Consider the following 24,187-nt stretch of genomic DNA (forward strand, 5'->3'; position numbering starts at 1 on the left):
AGGCATTAGAAAGCCATTATCTCCCCCAAACAACTACAAAGCAAATTAAGTCAAAAGTGGAATTCCTGTCATCTGCCAATTGCGAGGATTTTACACATGAGTGACAAAGAACTTTCTGTGCTATTTCATTGTTCAATATCAAAGTTCAGAGACCAAAGGTTCAAAGTCTTTCATTCAAAATTAAGGAAATTAACCTCAATTTTAAAGAAAACACTTTCTGAAACATTGCTTAATGATTAATCTTCAGTTTGGGGAGCTTCTCATGTCTTAGTAAACAAACGCTTCTAGTGTTCGGAAATCCATCTGATGTCAGTGTTAAAAAAGAATGGTATTTTTTCATTGAGACATGAGAATGGGTACTTCACTTTTCATATAAACCAGTTTTTCATGAAGCCTTCTGATTATTTTCATGCAGACATGCTAACTAAATCAAACAAAAGCCAAACCCCATAAGCCAATAGGAGACAATTATAAATTCGCATCAATACAATTAGCAACTTCAGTATTACACAATCACGCGTGTTGTGGTAGTGGGGTGATGTCTTTGTATTTTGAAACGCTTGTTTTCATTAAGCAATTCATAGCACTAGTCCTCAACTCTGATTATTACTTGGAATTTTCTGAGTCAGTATGTCTCCTGAACCATTAGCAAAAAAGCAAAAAGGTTGGATGTGTGAATTCCAAGAAGCAATGAGGTTCCCAGAGAAATTAAAGCCACTGTTCTTTCAATGGGAGGAAGCTAACCTACTTTCTACCCTATGAAACCCACTGGTAAAAAATTCTAAAGGCAGAACCACACTTACACCCATCTCCTTCTTCTAAACAAAGGATGAACACCCTAGGTCAGGGGTTCTCAACCTTCCTAATGCTGTGACCCTTTAATACAATTCTTATGTTTAGGTCACCCCCCAACCACAAAATTATTTTTGTTGCCACTTCATAACTGCCATTTTGCTACTGTTATGAATTGTAATGTAAGTATCTGATATGCAGGATGGTCTTTGGTGAAAGGTCTAACTGTGAAAGGGTACCTTGACCCCCAAAGGGGTCCTGACCCACAGGTTGAGAACCACTGGCCTAGGTGGACAGAGACAACAGTAGGTGAGGTCTTACCTGTTCTGCCTATCCAGGGAAGAAATAGAGGACACAGAGTACAAGAGTAGAAAGAGATAGGCCAGAAGGCACCAAGCTCAGCATCCAGAAAAAACCCTACCACCAGGGAAGAAGGTTATACCAAGCTCCCCACATGACCCACAAATGGACACCCCAAATCCTTACCTAAGTATCAATGGCAAAAACCAACAAGAAGCTTCTTTTATTAAATACATACATGACTTACAGACCTAAAACTGTTGAGTTCCAGGAGCGAGGCTTTTCTGTGGTAATCAAAATAGTCAGAATACTAGAAATACTGCTTTATCCACCAAGTAGATAAGAAAATCCCTCTGTCAAAACTAAAGCCCTTTAAACACTCTGCGTTTGGCGATGGGTCCCATTATACACTTTTTATGACACATAGCAAGTCATGTCTGTCTTGGATTTCTCAGAAAGTAAATGAAAGGACCTCACATCAACAAAACTAAACATCCTACAACACCCAGTCCAGCTTCCTCGTCTATTCAAGAATTACACATTAGAACACGTCAGCAACATTAAGGTTGAGAGCCATGCTCCAGAAGGGTCAAAACAGACATAGAAGTACAGAGATGGGCAGCTAGAACCCACATCCTGCATGTAAGCTTACCTTCGGGCTCCGGCACGCCTGGCCCGTGTTCCCGCGAGGAGGTCAGGGCCTCCACTGGCTCTTCCTTGGCTGGGAGAGGTGGAGGATGAGTACTTTTAGCAACAGGTTGAGTGTTCTTTGGCTTGACAAACACAGCTTCTTTACCTATATGCTGATGGACTGGCCTGCGTCTATGAACGCCAGAAACCGTATAACCCATTCCACCAGGACAGATTTCCTTAAAAGCAGCTAGATTTGGGATGGGAAAATATTCCTTTTAAAAATCTAACAGTGCAAACTTATACAGAGGAAAATATCATGATGAATATCTTTTAATAAGTCATCGCTAATATAGATACATTTCAAAACTTCAGAAACAGATGCAAAATGTAAGCAAATGGTTTAAATTCCTGATAAACTTGTGTATTTACTGGGAGAAAAAAAAACACTACTTTTATTTAAACATTTATTCACCTATTAATTCTTTATCCTACCCAATTAGGATATATATATATACATATATATATATGCATGTGTGTATACATATAAATTACATAGGATATATATTTAGCATTAATTTTATATATTGTATTTATATGCTAGTAGCCAATATGCCACTATGTAAACTAAATTATATATGTAAACTATATTACATGAAAAGATATGTAATATACTAGCAGTCATTTTAAGTACAGGTAACAACTGTCTCATATGTGACTATGGAATATCAACAACAGTCAGGTTCTCTCCTGTCCCCCAGCTTTTGTGCTTTCATTGGTTATTAATAAAGAGCTCAAGGGACGTCTAAGTTCAAATGACAAGCACAGTATTTAGGAAAATGGCGGTGCTGAAAGCCTTCTGAATAGTTTCCAGTTGACAAACCCAAGGACTCGGCCAGAATGGAGCGCTACCGCTGGAATGGGGTTACTGGTGAGGAAGGGGCAAAGAAGGGCATGTTTTTAGAAAGGTCCTTCAGATAGTGAGAAGAAATCCACAAAGCAGAGAGGCTACAGACATTAGCCGCCGCAGGAAGGAAACACCAGCGCAAGCTGTTGTTCTCTATATGAGCAGACAGGGATGACAACTAGCAAAAGCCTGGTCAGTTTCACGACCCAGAGGACAATGGGACATGCTATATCATGTAACTATCATACTCGCCAGGAAAAAGGAATCTTTAAAATGTCCTTTTTTCCCCCCTCCAAGTGGGTATGGTGTGTGGTTTGCAAACCTCCAACCTCCAGCAGCAATCTCAAAGAGTGGGTGGAGAAAAAAGACAATGGTGGTTGGTGGTGTGTGGCAGAGACAAACTCCACATAAAGCCTGCTCTGTTGGTGTTGGAAGCAAATTACTGAATGCAAACAAGGGGGCTTACAGTCAAGTCTTCATTTCTACTTTAAAAAAATTGGAAGTAAAATAAGTCATTTCTCACTTTCACTGAATAAAAAATTGTATTGAATACACAGGGCCTAAAACAATTCCTTAAGGAAGAGGAAACTTTACAATATTCCTTTATTTTATGCTGAAATATTGGTTTTCTAGGGAACCTACTAGAATAGATAATTGTTAAAAAAAAAAAAGGGGGGGGGGGTAGTTCCAAAACAAAGCATGGTTTCCTACCTAAGTACATATTTAATTAAAATCATCAAAGGAGCAAAACTTACTTAAGAATGGATATTCCATCATTGATATCATTTTCAAATGTAGTTACTGTACTTTGGAAAGTAGCCCTGATGTACAATCCCCATCTAGGCTATACTTCGTGTAAGGATTAAAATACTGTTAAGATTGAACTTCAAGAGAAATGGGTTTATGAATAGCAAAGCTTTTTTAGTAATAAGTGTGTTAGAGTGCACAGCAGGGCACTAGAACCTATGGAAGGAGTCTAAAAACTATCCATTCTACTAATTCACCAACAGCAACAATATCACGATTTTGCCTTAATTGTTCCTTTTGATCCTAACCACTACAAAAGGTGAACTACTATATTGAAGTTTACATCTAAATTCTGTCTACTGTTGTGTAATTTTCTACTTTCAGACATTACATGGCCCTAGAGATGTAATGTTCTTCCCTACCTGGGAAGTGTCTCAAGAGTAAGCAACTAGTGTCATGTTTTGAAACAACACCAAGCCAGTGAAAAAGAGACCATGCCTTCCTTGACCATAAGATGCCCAGCACTTGCAAATCATGGCTCTTTCTCTTCCATTGAACTCCTTTTGACTCTTCTTGAGAGTTTATTGATTTAAAAGTAAGGCATCTAGAGAAATTTACCCTCTCAGAGTCCTGGGTAATTATGAACCCAACTGAGGAGTCAACTTGACCCCCTTCAAAGTTCATGGTGGCTTTGGCAAGATCTCCTTTAGAGTTATCTTCATAGCATAACTACAAAACTGAATACAATTCTTTGTATTTCTTTGTCTTTCAGTAGCCAAGTAAATAAGTCAATGTCCACAAGGCCGTTATTGTGAAATGATGGGCGGTAGACCATTAGGAACACACATGGCCCTGCACAGCTTTCTGGTTTTTATACTTAAATATCAGTCTTCAAGTTCTGGAAGCTGAGAATAAAATGCAAGGGTTTATCTTCCTGGCTTAACATTCAAAAGGAAGTCTACTGTTGCCCAGAAATAATGGGGAATTCCTTTGTGCATTTTTTTTTTTTCTGATTGGATCTTCTGCAGCTATGTTCTCTTCAGTAATGATACAAACACATTATACCATTAAAAACGAAACTGGGAAACCAAAAATGACCCAAGCTGCTGACGTCATTTTGTTCCCGTGGCTGGGAACATTTCTCTATGTGTCGCTGGCTGTGGCTTACCTGTACCTGGGAGCGGACATTTCTCACAGTGTGGTCCCCAGGCTTTGCCCACACTACAACAGCAGATCTGCTTGGTGAGGTGAACAGAGAGAGGGTGCATACACTGCCTTCCAGGGCTAACAAGGCGGTAACAGGGCCCCTTCTCTTCTGACATCACAGGAGGATCGGCTGAAGAAAGAGACAAAGCCTAACGTCATTGAAGAAACGAGTCGTCCCAACTTGAAGTTAAAATAAGATGGCCCTTATGAGGCCATGCTTTAAGATTAAACCCATCTAGGTTAGGGCAATCATCCTTTTGGGCTAAGAGTCCATTCATTAAATCATTCTGGGAATCAGAGCACCAAATGTTATGACTAGTTATTCCTGTACCTGTCTGGATTCTATTTGTAACAAATATCAATATAGGAATGTGTGTATAAGTTAAGCATTTCCATAAATGCCTGCCTGTCTAACAAACATAGTCATTAATGGTTAATCACAACTATGACCCATGACCCTAGACTGCCCGCAGAGATGGTTCTAGGACAACAATTGGTGAATGTCCAGGGACCAGGGAAAATCAGGAGTGTGGTTAGTACCACAGACCAGCAGAACAGCCCTGTTCAGATGGAGAGCTGGTGGGAGCTCAGAAATCCTCACCTAAGGCCAAAGAATATTAATGGCAGGCAGGGAGTAGCTGTTGACCTGCTGAGACACACGAAGTCCTAGTGTAGCAAGCAGAGCAGAGCAGACAAGGTCCCAAGACCTCATTCTGGGCTGCAAAGACAACCAGGCTATGACCATCCAACTCCATCCTTCCCATTCTTCTCCTACTGTACATTAGCAGTGGGTGGTTACCACTCAAATGCCTGGCACACAAGGCAAACCTGAGAGCACGTGTATTTCCATATCTCTTTGCTCTCATGGTATCATCCCGATCTGCCTTCCCTCTAACCCCTGGTACTCATGATTCAACCCTGTAGTGGATAGCCATCCCAGCATTGGCCTGGAAGTTCCAACTCCCATTGAGGCTTCGGTAATGGTCACGCCCACAAGGCAGGGCAGAGGAGGAAGCGGAAGACCAAGGATCGGGAAGAGGTCTCGCACTTGGTTCCCGGACCCTGGACACTGGAGGTAGACCAAGCAGAGTTCTCCAGAGAACACCGCCGGACTGCACTATACCTTTGCCAGACCCTGCAACCTACCCCTTCATTTGTAAGTTAGCCCACAAAATAAACCTCCCTTTTAACTACGTGGAGTGGCCTAAATAATTTCACCAGTACAACCCAGCTTCCTGCCCATCTCGCTTCGACGCACATTTTCACCTTTCCTACCAGACTGACTTCCCGGGTTAGATGCTCTAAAAAGAATCTGAATAATTAAGCTGCTCAGCAGAGGAAGATGTAAGGGACATGACTGGCTCCAAAGTGTGGATGACCACTTGCCTCGTGCCCTGATTTTTAAGAAACTTGTTGTGATGGTTTAAATGGGAAATGTACCCTATAATGTATGGCATTTGAACCCTGGGTCCCCAACTGGCAGTGCTGTTAGGGGAAGTCTAGGGGGTACAGCTTTACTGGAGAAAGTACGCCAGTGGGGGCAGGCTTTGAGATAACACACACCAACATTACAAGTGAACTGAGGGGTGGAGGATAGGGGTAGATGAAAAACTAGAACACTCCTGAAGATTCCAAACCCACACATGCGCTGAGGGCATGGATCAGGGATAAAGCACTTGCCTAGCTTGCACAGGGCCATGAGTTCAATCCCTCGTATGGCAGACACAATGAAATGAGCAAAATCACCTTCATAAAATACGCCTAATAAAGGCTGCTCTTGCTATGGTTTCTAAAAGAAGCGGGTAGACAGAAAGGTCTGGAACTCTCCCACTCCCTCTCACACACACTTTCTGGCTTCTGTGCGCATAAGCTAGGGAAGGTCAAAGGTCACAGACTAAAAGTAAAAGAAAGCTGAGCAGCAAGGGTACTAGACTCCCAAAGGAGAGTAAGCCCTTGGAATGACTGATGTCGCACACATAATACACATGGGCACTTATGAGTGTGTGTGCACACATGTATATATATATATATATATATATATATATATATATATATATATATATATATATATATATATATATATATATATACACTCATTAGAACCCGCACAGAATTCTCATGTAGCTCACAGAGGGTTTTGCTCCAGAATTTGCTTCCACAAATGACTGAGCCTTACTTATAATCCATATTCACACAGAAACAATGTCAAGACCAGAGCCCATTTTATACACAATGGGGCTTAACTATAAAATTAATCACATTAGTGCTGCTTCTAGGTCTGAGGGCCATGGGCAATTCAGAGCAGACCCGTTTCTTCAAATTCCCAGCATTTGTCCTGTGACGATCAATATCAATTGTTGTATTCTGAATGGGAAATGCCACCCACAGTGTGTTTGAATGCCTGGCGCCAAGCTGGTGATATGGTTTCAGAAGGCTATGAAACTTTAACAAGGTGGAGCCTTGGGAGCTCTCCAGAATTACATAATGGTCACTTGTCTTTTTAGATAATTTCCTTCTTCCTGACTCAGCCTATGGAGTTCTGTGACTTATCGGCCATGTGACTCTCTACAAGAACTTTACTTTAGCCCTTTTCTGCCTCAGTTTCTTCACTTCTAAAACAGGAAGAATAAGCATACATCTCAGGGAGATCTCATAAATACTACGCGTGACAGTCCGTGCACAGGACCTACAGTATGGTCAGGCACTTATTAAGTACACAATAAAGATTATCGCCACCATGTTTTCTTACAGTTACCACTATTATCTGGGAGCAAAGAGGTAGCACAGATCTGTCTATCCCCAGGCCATGATGCCATGACCTATATAAGGAAAGATAGGGTCCCTGAGCTGACATAGCCATAGAAGACGTAGAAAAAATAGGAAGCACAAGATAGATGATGAAGACATAATGACTAATGAAAGCCAAATGAGACCTGAGCCAACACTGTTAATGTGAGCAACAAATAATCAAATAAAAAAAACCCACTCAGTTGGCCAGGAAGCCTGATTTAGAGGGAAATTAGGTGAGTTAGAAGAAACTCTATTTCACTTTCTAAAACACCAAAAGTAAAATCTAAGGTGGTGGTTCTCAATCTTCCTAATGCTTCAACCCTCTAATACAGTTCCTCATGTTTTGTGACCCACCCCCCAGCCTACACCATATAATTATTTTCATTGTTTCTTCATAACTGTAATTTTGCCACTATTATGAATTGTAATATAGATATCTGTGTTTTTTTATGTTCTTTGGAGACCCCTCTGAAAGGATCATTTGACTCCCAAAGAGGTCATGACCCAAGGGTTGAGAATCACTGATCTATAACTATACAGTTCAATACATCAACAAAGAGGCAAGTATTACTAAATAAAACTTATATAAAATTAAAGGTTCAGTTCCTCTGGACTGACTAATGTCTTCTTTAGACAGCATGGATGAAAATATTCCTACTGTCTCTGATTGTTCTACCAGATGGCTGCTCAGCTTAATGCCCAGCACGCTTTTCCTGAAATGGGCCAGATAAGGTGTTGTAAGCCCCCACAGTCCCTGTTCCAACATCCTAACTCCACCATTATTATATAAGAGCAATCTTAGACAACATGTAAATGGAGATGGCTGTGTACCAATCAAACTTTATTTACAAAACCAGACAGAGGGCAGATTCGATCCATGGACTGCAGTTTGGCAATTTTAGACCCAGAACCCTAAATCTAGAAGCTCCAAATCCTAGCTTTAAATCTCAAATGTTGATTATTAGCTATGTGATCTGAAGAAGTTTCTAACACTCTCTCTGCTCTAATTTCTCATGTGTGAGACATGAACAATAATAAGATATTTGATAAAGAGAGTGAGGAAACTAACTAGAAATTATACATAGAAATGTGACTGACGTTTTAGAAAGAAGCTCCTCTTCTTTGCCTCATGACCTCTAGGGCAATGGCAGAAGTTCCTGAGCATATCTCCTTCTTGGCTTCCTGTTTCTGTCAATTAACTCCAAGTTCAAGAATGGAGAATACATAAAACCTCTAAAGCCCCAGCAGATTTTTTTCATCTGGGGAACTTTCCTGAACTTCAGAACAGTCAGTATGGGATGCTTAAATGCCCACAGAAAAACAAGTGCAGCTTCAGAAGGTAGAAAGTCTTCCTTGATGTATTTTACCTTTCTTCAAATTATTGTGACATGCCCACACTTTTCACTTTTCCCAATAAGAAAGGCAGGGGCAGGCTTGGAGTATACTGTTCCAGCACCCTAAGCCACAAGCACAGGTCTAAAGAGCCAGCAAACATCAGCATTCTCCTCCGTGAAGTCAAGGACAGAAAGTGAGCAAGGCAAGAAAAGAAAATGGCTGCACCCTTTGGCTGGAGTCCAGGAATGCAGAGGGTGTTCACCTTGCTGCACTCAGGAACACAGAGAGCTTCCCAAAGCTCCTACATCTTTGCCAAGTGCACTTGAAGTTCACAAAGTCAGCCACGCATTCATGGCCTGAATGTACCCTAATTTCTTGTTGCTGAAGCAAATGTTGTTGGTCTATACCATCTGCTTGTACACTCAAGCCTTGGCTGGCATGTGCACATGCGCATATGTGTGTGTGCGTGGGTGTAAGCACTTGCTCCTTTCCTAATCTTCTTTGCTACTCTCCCATGACTATGAGGCTACACTCTCTGTCCCCACTTATTGAGAACATCACGGTTCTTCTCGGAGTCTGTCCAACTGCCTTCAGACTCGTCAGCAGTTTCTTCATCAACAAACCAGGACAAATAGGTACAAATCACAAACCCTGAAGGAACTGGACACACATCTGTGATACCACATGTGGTAAATTCAGAGAGAAAAAAAGAAAAAAGAAAGAAAGAAACACATCTGTGGACTCCAATGCTGGAAAGGGGCTCAATTTTAACTCTGAGTTCTAAACTGGGGACACTTAACTAGCAACAAATAAATATCCTCTTAATACTTATCATTTCAGCTGGTGCAGCTGAACCGTAAAATTGAATTATTTATTTTTCAAATAAGAATGGATGGTTGTTTAATAAGTTCAGAATTATTTGGGCAATGACAAGGAAAATAAATTCTAAGGAACTGTGCAAGTGGTTCAAAATTCACATTGGCAGGTCTCGACGATTTCATTAAAGCCTGGACGTCTGCCCTGATGTCGTGCGTGCTAGACATCAGATCTTGTCACACTTTCTCAAGTCTGTGGCCAGTCCTCCAAGTTTACCTAATCTGCAACCTTCCATGTGAGAATTCTAACCAAACTATGTCAAGTAAAAAGTCATTGACAACGAATTCTGCATCAAAGCTCTTTATGATAATTGTTGCTTACGTTAGAAACCTGTTCAGAGGTTTATGTAGTTCAAAGTAGCCGAGAGACACCTGAAAATGACCTGGACATTATCGACAGTTTGGTTTGTGCCCTACCACTCTAAATCCTTACATCATGTTTACAAACATGTATGAAAACTTTACAGTCTCATATAGCCAACTCCAAAAAGCCCTCTGGCTAGGTGCCTGTCTGCTTCAGATCAGAGCCGCCCATAAAAAGAACACAGGAAAGAGAAAGAAAGAAAAAAGACTTACGTGCACAATTTCCTAATCTGCATTTGTCAGTTTGTAAAGGAAAACAGGAGTCATTAGTAACAATGCTTCAGAAGGCTTCCATCCACCAAATAGGACCTCCTTTCATCATTTCTGTATCACAGCTTAGACAGAGTGAAGCTGCGCTAAAGCTGAAGGACCATGTCATTGGGAAGAGTGTTTTCACTTGATCAAAAGTGAGGCAGGAAAAGCAGGACGCAGCTTAATAAACACCAAGACCACAGCAGAAGAAATTTGAAGGGCCTAGCTGGATGGAAGCACGCAGATTCACTCTTCAAGTTACCTTTGTATCGTTGTATACAGTTTTTTTTTTAAAATGTGCATTGTCTACCTACTTTCCTAATAAAAGGGTTACAATGAAATATGGCTATCTTTGAAAATTCTGCATTTGGAGGCCTGGAGAGATGGCTCAGTGGTTAAGAGCTCTGGCTGCACTTCCAGAGGACTGAGATTCTATTCCCAGCATCCACATGCTGGTGCATAACTGTCTCCTGTTCCAGGAGATCCAGTACTGTCTCCTGGCTTCTGTGGGCGCCAGGCATATAGACGGCACACAGACATATGTGGAGACAAAAGATCCACATATGGTAGAATACAACACAATATTTTTAAATCTGCATTTAAGGCCAGGGAGAGAGCTTAGTTGGTAAACTGCTCACCCTGCAAGCATGAGATCCTGAGTCTGATCCCAAGAATCCATGTAAGAAAAATCCAGGGGTGTGGCTCCTGCTTATAATGCCAGTGTTGAAGAGGTACTTCAGCACAGAGAGATGTGGATCCCTGGGAGTCACTGGCCAGCCAACCTAGCTGACTTGATAAGCTCTAGGCCAATGAGAGACCCCGTCCGCAAAGAGCGAGGTAAATGATGCCTAGGGTATGCTCTTGTCTACATACAGACACACATATACATACCACACACATGCACACACATGCATCACACACTCACTGAGGCCTTTTTACCTCAGGTGCATCCAATCCAATTGGCATACAGATTGCATAATCTATGTTGATCATATAAATACCCTAGTGAATATACTGGATTCATTTTCATGAAGAGGGGGCCTCTTGGGTTCAATCATATTTCAATGTTAGAATACCTGGCTTCATGGGAGACTTTTACCTTTACTATATAGGAAAGAAAACCCCAAGGATATCTCCCCCCAACCACTAGCATCACTTTGGGAGCCTTTTGTAGATTCAGAGGACATTAGAACAGGGCCAGAAAATCTGAAATGCATGGGCTTCAGAATGATTTTTCCAGGCTTTTCCAACTGAGAAAGTACAGTGAAACCTCATAAAAACAGGCTCTGGTAACTCAGGATTTGCAATCATTAAAGGCAGGAGCTGAGACCAAGTCTGAGCTAGCCTAAATAAGGCTTAAAGATTTATGAAGAAAAAAAAATCTGTTTTTATCTTCCAGAACCACAAAGGACTGATGTACCTATTTCAATAATTCTTTCTCCCCACCCTCCTTTTTTTTTTTTTTTTTTTTTTTTTTAAGATAGAGTTTCTGAGTATAGCCCTGGATGTCCTAGAACTTGCTCCATAGACCAGGCTGGCCTCACTTGCCTCTGCCTCCTTAGTGCTGGCATGTGCCACCACCGCCTGGCTAACTCTTTTCATTTTTAGCCAAATCTATTCCCTCTTTATGATTATGCCCTATTCTGCGTTTTTGCTGTGAAGGATTTTTGAATGCAGTTAAAATGCATCTTGGAGACAGTCCCATGATATGGATTTAGTTTACCATATTGGCTTGGTCTCCCTGCTCTTGTCCTTTTTATTAATGACATTTTCTTCCACATTTTCAGTATCAACTTGAATATTTTCTTCTTTTGGATACTCCTTCATCCCCATCCCCTAGATACATGACCAAAATGTAGAAAGCCAAACTGATGATTACTTACGAACACAGCTTGAAAAGGTAGGGTCGGGCCCAAATCCCATTTTGCAGGAACATCGGTAGCTGCCCATGGTATTCAAACACTCACCATTAGGGCATACACCTTGTAGCTGACATTCATTAATATCTGCAAGAAAGCAAAAGCTGTTCAGAAGGAGCAGCCAACCCCTGGTGTGCCGAATACGGCTGTTCTCATGTTCACTTTCTGCTACACTGCAATAATCTTGGTGAACGTAAACAAAGGGAAAACACAGTAGGAAAGAGGAACTAAAGTTAAAATGACCGCGTCTTCATTAAACATGTGCAGTTGTATCACTAGTTCGGATGCACATACTAGTCTCAAGTGCCGGAAACGCACCAGCAAACAGAACTAAACAACAGGGCCATCTTTGCAGAGATTTTATATTAGTGTATGCTGAGCATTGTGGAGCACACGGGTGAGGCAACAATCCTTACTCTGGAGACACTGACAGCCCAGCTGCACACAGAATATGTGAACCACAAAAGTAGTAAAGAATAGTATGGTGCCCAAACCAGAACTACCAGAAACTGACATTCTGTTCGGAAACTGCCTATACAGACAGTCAAGAGCCCCTGATAAAGGTTAGAGGCAGTGTTGAGGGGGAGGTGTGAGACTTCATCAGGGTAGAAGTTGGGTGTGTGTGTGACAGGGGTGCTGGAATGGAAGGAAGGTTTACATGGGCAGAGACTGAAGCATGAGCATAGAGATTGGCCAAGGGAAGGGACTTGGGAAATGGTGAGTCAAGCCACTGAATGGAAATAAGATTCATCAATAAGATAAATAAGATTTATCAATAAGATAAATAGCTGCAAACAGAGCTGGTACATGCCTGGCTGGACTTGGATTCAATCTTACTAAGAACAGAGAGCTATATTGAAACATTTTGAGTAGGAAAGCTGTGTTATCAACAGTAGACACCAGGGTAGTTCACGTGGTCAGCCTATGGCTTGGTGAGCAGAGGACACAAGACAAGCCACTGAAGGATGACAAGTTGTATGATGACAGTGATGAGTGGGTGATGAGCCATGTGGGTGACAGTCAGCATAACCAGGAAGCTGAGGAAGGCACAATTCATTTTTTAAAAGAACAACTGACAAAGTATGGCCCTTGACCAGGCAACCCAAGGCTAGAAAAGAGGAAAGAGGACTCAAAGCTGACTGGAGAGCTTTAGTATGAGAAAAGAGGAAAGGCTTTGTGAAAGAATGCCCAAAGGTGAAGAATTCAGTTTTGCAGTTAAAGGTCACGTTGTGACGCCCAGGCAGAAATATCCAGCAGTCGAAGATTCTGGAACAAAGTGAAAGAGGATCGTATGCCTGGAAACATAGAGACTGCCCTATGGTCCAGTCGCAGAGAAAATCAAAATGAGCTGAGAGATAACGTACAAATGCGGTGAGCAAAAACTAAAACAAAAGCTTATATAGTCCCTTGTAAATGTAATGAAATATGAAAAAGAATGAATAAGTTAAAAATGAAAAGCCAGTAGCCATTTTTATTTGATCCAGTGTGGGCTATGAAGCTTAACAGTTAACAGATGTTGGCTGTTAGAGTTTCTACGTCAAGTAATATTTATGTCTTTCCATCAGGAATTCTTCAGCAATCTTTTTATGAAGGGTCTTAAAATATTAATTTCTTAAATTAAGATTGGACGCAATGTTAGAAAAATATTACAGAATAGTTACATAAAAGTGAAATACTTCCCTTGATTAAATCATTATTTAAGAGAATATTGTTTAAACATGGATGCTAGATGTTCTAAAAATTCATACTTATCTATGTTATGAATATTTCATCTAAGACACACACTTTTTAAATTTTTATTTTTAATTATTTTTTGTGTATATTCATTGTATGAGGTATTAGGTTCTGTGAGGACACTTTCATATAAGTTTATGTTGTATGATGAACAGCTTTTTAGTCATGGATAAAATGGAACTTGGTACATCATGACATACAAATGAGAAATTAGTACAGACATGTTACATAAGCTCCACAGACTGCCAACTGGGATGCATCAGGAGACAGGGGCAACTAGATTATACCCAGAAGAACACCAGGCCCAGCACCTGATGGTCTTCTTCTTTATCAGGCTGTGTACTGTGCTATAATAGTCATTTATGTGTGGCATGTCATTGAAAATATTCCCCATAACTCGTTCTTCTTAAGAAAAATCACCATGAAGGACCAGGAAGAGAGCCAAGTCCAGTTGGAGCTTACACAGTACAAGCAAAGACCTTATCATAGGATCCAAGTAAAGCCTGAGGTTTGGGTAGCCAGCCAGTCAAGATCAGAAACACCGGACCAAAAAAAAAAAAAAAAAAAAAAAACTTCATTTTTCTATTTCTCCCTCACGTCTCTACTGGGCTATGATTGTTAGCCTTCTTCTATTCAGTGGCATTTCTACGGTACATTCCATGATCACTTCTTGGGAATCAGAACCTTCCTTTGTTACAAGGCTTTTAAAGGGCCTTCATCTAGCCTCACTGTTGCTGTCAGGTCAAGGTTGAAGGTCCTCCATCTTCTGACCCATAAATGCCTCATTGATAATAATTGACATGGACTCCTTTCCAGTGCCTCTCCTTTGGACCTTCCATAGCACAGCTCACGGCCTTACCCATGATGCCTTGGGACAAAAGGACTAAGAGTTCAAACTAAACAAGTAATAATACGGACCAAGAGACCCAGGGGTGTAGATATGAACAGGCAAGGTGAGGGCGGGAGTCATGGAAGAGTCTCCTAATTTCTACTACTCTAGTAATCTTGGGCCACCATATCCCGACAGCCACTGCCCCAACTGACACTAGGAACCTTGAAGCATGGCCTTTCTGAACATACTCACACCTGCCAGGAAGACTCCTACCTCCTCCAGTAGCTGATTGGTTCATATCTTAGCCTATATTTCTTACAACATCATGACCAGAGATGCATTATATTTATATTATGTTTCCCCTATTTATTTTACCTGCACTAAAGTATCTCCATCTAAAGTACATAGTTAAATGTACTCAAGTGTGCTGGCACATGTCTAGAATGTCAGCAGCATTCGGAGATGAAGACAGGAGGACTATATATTCCAAGTCAGCCTATCTCCGAAAGAAATACATGTGTTTGGAGAGCAGGGGAAGGTATGAGAGAGTTTGGATGGAGGAAAGGGGAAGGGAGAAATGCTGTAATTAAAATAAATTCTCAAAAATAAGTAAGCAACAACAAAATAAAAGAAATGCTTGTGTGCATATACTATAATGTAGTCACCACCAAGGTCATGATTAAGAACATTGTTCAGAGGCTGGAGAGATGGCTCAGAGGTTTAGAGTGAGTACTGCTCTTGCAGAGGACCCAAGTTCAGTCCCCAACAGTCATGTTGGCTACTCAACTCCAGCTCCAGAAGACTCAACACCCTGTGGCCTCTACAGACACCTGCACTCATGAATATGTCCATACACAAACATGTGCATATATACATATAGCTGAAAATAAAGAAATAAAATTTAAAAAAAAAAACATTTTCATTGCCTTAGAAAGCTCTATCCAGCCCCTTTCCCAGGTGAAATCTCTGCCCCCATGGCTGGTTATTATTCTGATAGCTGTCAACTTGCTAATTCTTGTGAATCATGTTGCTTATTTTATCTAATTTATTTACTCTTTACTATGAAGTTCTTCAGTGTTGTGATATATAGTAGCTCAGTCTTTTCATGGTGTGTTATGAAACCAAACTTAACCATTCTAATACTGCATTTTTTCCCATTTGAAGCTATTATTATCAACGGTCTGTGAGTATTCATAAACACATATGTGTACACACATGCACACTAAAGTATCTACCTATATGCGCACCTATAGGACTAGACAGGAAGACCTCAGTACTCATTCTCTCGAGCATATATTTAAGAGCAGAATTTCTAGGCCACTAGAGAAGGCTTATATTTACTTTAAAAAGCTATCCAGGAGTTATGCCAATTTCCACCTCTGGTTGACAAGACCTTGTCAACTTAGTATCAATCTTGTGACTAAATTCAGTCATTTTGGCAGAGGGCAGTGTAGTGTTGTTGAGGTTTTAGTCTGCTGTTCTCAGATGAGAACTGATGCTGAATATTTTTTTACATACTTCTTAGCCACTGAGATGTAAAACATCTTCTGCTGAAGTGCAGACACTCATAGGAAGTGTTTATAGGTTTGGAGGATTGCTGCCCTCTTGGTCTTGCTTTATTTTGCTTGAAATGAGATCTCACTCTGTCATCCCAGACTGACCTAGAACTCATTGTGTAGCTCAGGCTGGCCTCAAACTCACAGCAATCTTCCTATTTCACCATCCTAAGTTCTGAGATTTTTAGATATGAGCCAGCATGCTCATATCTACCAGAGGCAAGATGATCTATGATCATCAAAGGGGGATGTGATCCACTCCTGCCTAGAGAGCATCTGGCTTTCACAAGGATTGGGAAACTCAAAGAGGATGGATATCAGGGATGCTAGACATTCCAAAAGCAAAGGATTGTTCTGCCCAGACTTACAGAATCATTTCAGATGTGCAAAACAAACTCTTATGAAGTAAGGCAGGATGAGGCGGAAGTGGGAGCTGGCTATGTCTTCCATCCCCTGCTATATTCTGAGAGGTGTACAGATGGTCTAATACCTTTGTGTTAAAGGAAAGTCAAAAAGTCAAAAGCTTGTCACGTATGACCGCTCATTTAGTGTTTCAGAAATCAATAAAAAAAAAAAAAAAAAAAAAAAAACATGAACTATGATTCAAAAGACCTTCTGAGGTAGTCAAGTTCCCTTGACTTTTCTAAATAAATGGAAAGGCACTGTAGATGCACAGGCAGATGAAGGACAAAACACAGGTTATACTGAACATATCCCATCCAGATAGAATAAGCTTATGGACCACTCTAAGCGAAGATGGTAGGGGGGCCAAAGCTTAAAACCATATGAAACGTGACTGGCAAATTGTGAATCATAATTCCACCCAGACTTCAATTCCTAAGGCTATTTTCCTGACTTAAGAAAAGCTTCTCCCAGCACCACACACATTCAAGAAGAAAATCTTCTAACTCGATTGTACAATATAAGTAACTGACCCTTGCCAAATACAATAGAGATCAGAAATCTCACATTTTATGGGGTCAACCACATTTCTTTAAAGTACTCAGTCTAAGCCAAAAGTACTTTCATACTCCGTTTAAAAAACAAAATAGGTAAACGATTGGATTTATTCCTTGTTCTTCCTCTGCAGGCCACCAGGGTCTCTGACAGTCCACGGGACCCTATTCTCACCAGGAACAGCAAGTGTTATGATACAGCACGTGAGAGGCCTTGGTGGGTGGAGCCACGCAGACAGCACAGGAGGTACATGCTACCTCTTGGTGAGAGGAGGAAGAGAGAGAGAGAGAGAGAGGGAGAGAGAGAGAGAGAGAGAGAGAGAGAGAGAGAGAGAGAGAGAGAGCGCAAAGGGGGAGGAGTCCTTCCTTAAAGGGAACATGGGAGGATGACATCATGACACTGGGTGGGTCAGGGTATTAGCCGCTTATTGGCCAGGATTCCAAGAAGTGTGTCTGAATGCTAACAGCAAGAACACTGTACACAGATAGCACCACTCACTTGGCTCAAGAACAAAAGTTAAAGTAAAGGCTGAAGGAGATACACCCCTACAGCCACCCCACACATACTCCTGTCTCCAGTCCAGTGCTGAGGGCCAGCTAGGAGTTCATAGAAGCAAAAGGGAGAGGCTCACGTGGCCATGTCAAGAAAGCAGAACCCGTGAAGCCACATCCAGCCCTCAGAAAGATTTACATGCTTCTCCCCTTCCTGAAAACACTTGCAAGTGGTCTTACCTCTACAGCCAACCAGCACAGCTCTGACTTTCTTGGGAAGATCCAGAATACAAAAACCATCTAAGTGGTTGAATACTGGCCACATCACATAACTTAACCTAAAGACAAATGGTCTTCTAAGGGCTGGGGATGTTACTCGGTGGCAGATAGAGTAACTACCTGGTATAGACAATGCCTTTAGTTTGATACCCAGCCCTAAAGAGAAAACTAATGTTACATAATTCTATTGTTGGGAGCACAAAGGTCCTTGTGCTCACAGACAGCATTAGGGAAGCCAGAAATGTTAAACACACAAGGTTGTCTTTTCAAGAGAAAAGATCTATAACTTGTTTTCTGGACAAAAGGCTGGAAATGGAGATGGCTAATAGCCTTGTGCTATCTTTAGGGCCAGGCCATATCTATCTCCCTCAAACACAACCAGAACTGGAAGTGGCTAGTAGCTCAGATGACCTCCACTCTATCTGAATGACCAAGACCATACCAGATGCTCCCTTATGCCCTGAAGATGACACATACAGCCTATCTATACAGCACATCTTCATGTAAGAAGTGACATGTACTTTGAGAAGAGTTTTGATGTAATCATGCCTCCTTGTGCACAGGGGATTGTGTTACACCAGGAAACTTTTTTTCTAAATTGTATTGTACTCAAATATAAACTGCCTGGTGTCAGACTTTGAAGTCTGAACCAACACTAGCTACTGCATCATGTTCAAATGGATTTCTTTCTTGTCTCACATGGATTGTTACTCTGCCGGCCCTAGTGTTTTCAGAGGCCCCTACAATTTGTTAACTAGAGAGGGTTAAAAATATAGAATTTAGGAAATGCATGACCAGAGATCCTCCTCAAACAGCCTAAGGCTTCAGTCCTGGAGAAAAGTATAAATAAACCAATAAGATGTAACATGACTCTTCCTCCTCATTTATAATGCACAGCTCAGCTGTAACCCTTGAATTTCATGACTATCCTGGATAGCTATGTATACCATTTTATGAAATAATTTTTTAAATCACAAATCACTTTTTAAAGGAGTAAGGGGTGGCAAATCTAATAGTAGAAATACCCCATTAAGACCCAGCCTCTGGTATAACTAAGATATTAAATTTTGTAACATGGAGCAATTTACTAAAATTCCCCCCATCTACATTACCCACCCTTGTAACCTGAAAAGGCTAACAGAGATAATCTCCAAGTTACTTGTATCTTAAATATTTTTTTACTTCAAAACAATCTGCCAGTTTCCAAGGTTGAACATGCTAGAGGATAAACAAAGTATGGCCTTAAACTCACGACATGTTGAATGGTGTAAAGTATACTCATGAGAAATACATATACATTTTCACATCTATTTTCCTACAAGAAAATATGTATGTTTAACCAAGTGAGTAATAATTCACTGCCTTTTCCATGACATAAGTTGACATAGGAAATGAGGAGTGTCTGGTCACTAACAGGCTTTGGGTACAAACTGACAGTGGCACTTGAGGATCTTTATTTTTGGTTGTGAGCCTAGCCTTTAACGACTGAGCCATCTCTCCAGCCCAGAAGGATCTTTATACAGTGGGAAAACCATAGGACTTTCTAGAGACTCAGTTGTGTCTGCTTAACATTGCTGATGGATAGAAATCCTAACACAGAATTCCATCAGCAACAGGACTTGCATTTGAAGACAGAGAAGAATGCCTTGAGACCAATGTTTTCCTCTGTCAGCTGGATGAGTTGGCTATTTAAGAAGGTACATTGGTGTGCTAGATAGTTTTATGTCAACTTGACTCAATCTAAAGTCATCTGAGAGGAGGGAGCCTCAACTGAGAAAATGCCTCCATAAGATCAGATTGTAGGTAATCCTGCAGGGCATTTTCTTAATTAGTGATTGATGGGGGAGGGCACAGCCCATTGTGCGTGGTATCATCCCTGAACTGGTGGTCCTGGGTTCTATAAGAAAGCAGGCTGAGCAAGCCATAAAGAGCAAGCCAGTAAGTGGCACCCTTCTATTGTCTCTACATCAGCTTCTGCCTCCAGTTTCCTGCCCTGCTTGAGATCCTGTCCTGACTTCCTTCAATGAAGAACAGTGATGTGGAAGTGTGAGTCAAATAAACCCTTTCCTCCCCAACTTTATTTTGGTCATGGTTTTCATCACAGCAATAGAAACTCTAACACAAGTGAGATAGGAAAATGGTTGTCTGTAAAGTGTTTGTTGCACAAGCGTGAAGACCTGAGTTCAATTCCCATCACCCACATAAAAAAGTTAAGCAAGCCTACATTTCCAATGCTTGTAAGGCAGACACAGGAAGATCTTTGTGGCTGGCAGGCCAGCTAGTATAGCTGAAACTGCAAGCTTCAGGTTTAGTCAGAGAGCTTGTCTCAAAAAATCTTTGATAGAAAGCAACTGAAGATGTTCAGTGTCAGCCAGACTTTGGCCTGCACACATATGCACTCACATGCTTGTACACCCACATGAACACACACACACACACACACACACACACACACACACACACACACACACACACAAGCATGCTTCACTTAATTTAGGTAGGGAGGACTGCTCTCTAAGAGGACATAGGTATGTAGCAAGGTTGCAAGGAGAAATCAATGAAGAATACAGCAAAGGATGGGGGTCTTGGGGGTGCTGTATAAAGACAGCAATCCATAGCATCACCTCAGCAGTCAGAATAAAAGCTGATTGGCCACATGCTGTTAAGTGAAAGAAGACAGACACAAAAGAATACACACTGGGTTGAGCATAATGGCACAAGCCTATAATCTCAGCACCCAGGAGCCAGAGGATCACATATTCAAGAGTATTCTGGACTCCATAATGACTTTGGGGTCCGCATGAACTATTTAGGAGGAGCCTATCTCAATGAAGGAGGAGAAGGAAGCAGAGGAAGAGGAGGAGGAGGATAGAAGAAAGAAAAAGATAATGACAAGGAAGATGAGGAGAGAAAGAAAAAATAATAACAAACTGGAAAATTTTCTAAAGATGCAAAACTAATCTATGGTTGCAAGAGTTAGAATACTGATTACATCTGGAATAGAGGAAGAAAGTGAATGAAATTCCAGGCAGGAAACAGGGCAGTTCCAAGGTAAAAGACATATTCTGTGTGTTGACCTGGGAAATAATGATACAAGAATGTTTGCTTTGTGAAAGCTTGTTGAACTAGACGATCTTTTGACTCTACCTTGGTATCTGTGCACTGGCCTACCTGTGGATTACACGCTCACAAAAAGTTTGTAAATGAAATAGTTTCATATATAATATAGTCACCAGGTGAGCCTCATTGAACAAATATCCTTAAAAATGTGCAATTTATTCTTTTGAGTCTAAATAAAACTTGGTCATAGGTACACTTTAGGGAATACCTATAAAAGAGCCAGTCAGTGGAAGTTTTGGCAATGAGTATCATTGCCACGAATGTATCAGTTTTGTTAATTTATTTTGTTAAAGTGAAACAACCAGTACAAAATGCTAACAAAAGAAAGGCCCATGGGCAACTCCTTTATAGCTCCTTTGAGAGGCTCATCCTGAGTCAGTTATAACTCAGTGAGTTTGGAGAGTGAATTAAGCAAATTACATCCTGCTGACTCAAACTGTTCTCTAAGTGTAGGAACAATAACAGCTCATGACACAGCCTTCTATACAGGGCTGGAATGCCCCATCATTTAACATGTGTGGAACAGTGAATCATTGGAAAGGTTTTCAAGACTATCCTTGAAAAACTAACATTTATACCATCAATAATGAAAACTACAAGATGTAGTTTACATATTTGGATACAATCTGTACCATTTTGGGCAGGTGATTTTAAGGGAGAAAATAGTTGTGTTGGCTTTTTTTTTTTTTAATCTGTAAAGTCATGAAACTGGTATAAGTGATTTTAGGGATGCCAAGAGATGCTTGATTTTAATAATTATTTTGCACCTAGAAGTACATCTGACATGGTTTGGTTTGGGGAACAGGGTCTCATGCAGCCTAGGCTGGCCTCCAACTCACTATAGAGATGAGAATGACTTTGAATGACTCATCTTTCAACCCCTAGTTCCTAAGTGCTGGGATTACAGATGTTGCCATCATGCCCAGTTTAACGGTGCTGAGGACCAAACTCATGGCTTCCGAGATGCCAGGCAAATGCACGACCATCTGAGCCACATCCCCACTACACTCTGCATTTTAAATACTCTTATCTCGTGATAGGGGGATGGGAAGTAAAGACACTACTGGAAGAGAGGAAGTGTCCAGCATTTGATAATGCAATCAAAAAGTAGGCGTTCCTACTACTATTTCTAGACAGCACTATTTCATTTATTTCTCCTTCTATATTATACCATTGGTAAAATAATCAAATGAGAGATGAAGAATGTCACCCTAGGTCCACCAGGAAACCCAGCCGAATTGCTTGCTATGATAGATGAAGCAAGTTATACCAATTCCATCACGCTGAGGAGAGAGGGGCAGCTTTCAGAGAGGCATGTGTGGATGTGCAATAAATCATTCTCTTGAAAAGATAATTACTGACTCACTAGAAGAGAGAGGGAAAAAATCTTTAAGGGCAATGATTGGAAAGCTTCTCAAGTTAACATGTGCACAGTCGGTTCTTTGTTATTCAATGCACATTGGTAAAAGCTGCTTCAGGACATGAAGGAAATTATGTAATTCTAGTTATTAATCATTTTAATTTTCAATATTCTTTGTAAACAGAGAGGACTAGAGAGTGAGAGGACAATGTGGAAAGCACAAGTAATTAGATGCTTAATGGGTTCCTTTTGAATTTCTGTTGGGGATAACAAAATCAAAAAGCTTCAAGGCTCTAGGAAACCCGAGTGTACATACGTAATTCAAGAAAGTCCTATTTCATCTTGCCAACTAATAATATCACAAAGGGGGGAAATGAAGCCTTGCTCTCAATAGTAATTACAATAGATTATGCTGAATGAAATCATATTGTTTCATGAGTCAAGCTTCTCTGTAGTGTAATTTAGCAGTGCCTTCTTGAGGCACCATGAAACAGAATGTGCTGTGATACTTCCATCCAGAATCCTTGCCAGAAAGCATAATACTGCTTTGCAGGCCTCCTCCTGAGACCACCATGAGCCAGGATTTGGAGTTACTGAGCAACCATCAGAGGATTTGCTCAGCATGAACCACACTTGCTAAAGACCACTTGGTCATACCAACAGAGGAAGATACAAAATGTACAAGCATCTCCTGAAGAATTCTCCAGTCTTTTAAAATAATGGCTTGCAAAGTTTCACCTGTACTTTTTTTTTAAAATCCAGGCAGGATCTTTGTGTACAGCCCAGTATGTGTTAGAACTCACTTGGGTCAGTCCATTTAGTTTGAAGCTTAGCCTGTACCAAACAATTATCTAACCTCTATGGACCCCAGTGTCTCCATCTACAATACATACAGAACATCACATATTTCACAAAGACATTTGAGGGAAGAACAGATATTGCTGAATAAACATATCATACCAGAGAAATGACTGGGATAAAATAAGCAGTTATTAGAATAAAATTAACTAATTGTTAAGAAAATTCAAGTTTAAGGCCAGCCTGCTCCTTACATTCAGAAAAAAAAAGAAAGAGAGAGAGAGAGAGAGAGAGAGAGAGAGAGAGAGAGAGAGAGAGAAAGAAAGAAAGAAAGAAAGAAGAAAATTAGTTATTTGTTTACCACTTTATAAGGTTCTGGACACTGGTCTTAATGTTTAGACACAGAATTTATCAAGAATCACTAAAACATCTTAGTTTTATCCCTAAGCCATCGGTACTTCCCCCAGTAAAAAACAAAACAATAATAACTCTCTTACCAATCATAAATAAACCCTTTCTTCACTCATACTATTTTTTAATCTGTCATGGGCTCTAGATTCCAAGTTCATGAATCAGTAAGGCTGGGTTCTTTGTTGGGGCCAATCAAAATCTACCCCCAAAACAAACTTGGAAGCAAATTCTTAAACCACAACATCAAGAAATAATTTCAGGACTAGGCAATAGGAAGACATCCTAGCTCTGTCTGAGTACTCTTGGCAGTGGTCTCACCAAATAACTAAATCAAAACTTGATGGTACTGAGTACTAAAGTAGGCACTGGTCAAATTAAGACATGGTTTGGGCTCTACTCAGCCACACAAAAGATGCTTAACCTTTCAGCTTGGCTTTAGTTTCTTCACTCAGAGACCCAAGACTTTATGAATTATGAGGTATTCCCTGTACATACAGCTCCCCTATTGTGCTAAGAAAATGAAGCAAAGGTAC

General features: G+C 40.7%; 1 protein-coding gene across 1 annotated transcript in view; it reads right to left on the minus strand.

The window, feature by feature from the left end:
- Positions 1-24,187, minus strand: part of Ltbp1 (latent transforming growth factor beta binding protein 1) — a 394,201-nt gene that overhangs the window by 121,932 nt on the left and 248,082 nt on the right. Inside the window, exons 10-12 of the mRNA XM_036171423.1 lie at positions 12,081-12,203; positions 4,545-4,712; positions 1,745-1,972 (exon numbers count right to left, since the gene is read on the minus strand). Of these exons, the coding sequence (XP_036027316.1) occupies positions 1,745-1,972; positions 4,545-4,712; positions 12,081-12,203 (519 nt within the window). The remainder of the gene's footprint in view (positions 1-1,744; positions 1,973-4,544; positions 4,713-12,080; positions 12,204-24,187) is intronic.

This window comes from Onychomys torridus, chromosome 21 (genome assembly GCF_903995425.1).
Source record: "Onychomys torridus chromosome 21, mOncTor1.1, whole genome shotgun sequence".
NCBI classification, from domain to species: Eukaryota; Metazoa; Chordata; class Mammalia; order Rodentia; family Cricetidae; genus Onychomys; species Onychomys torridus.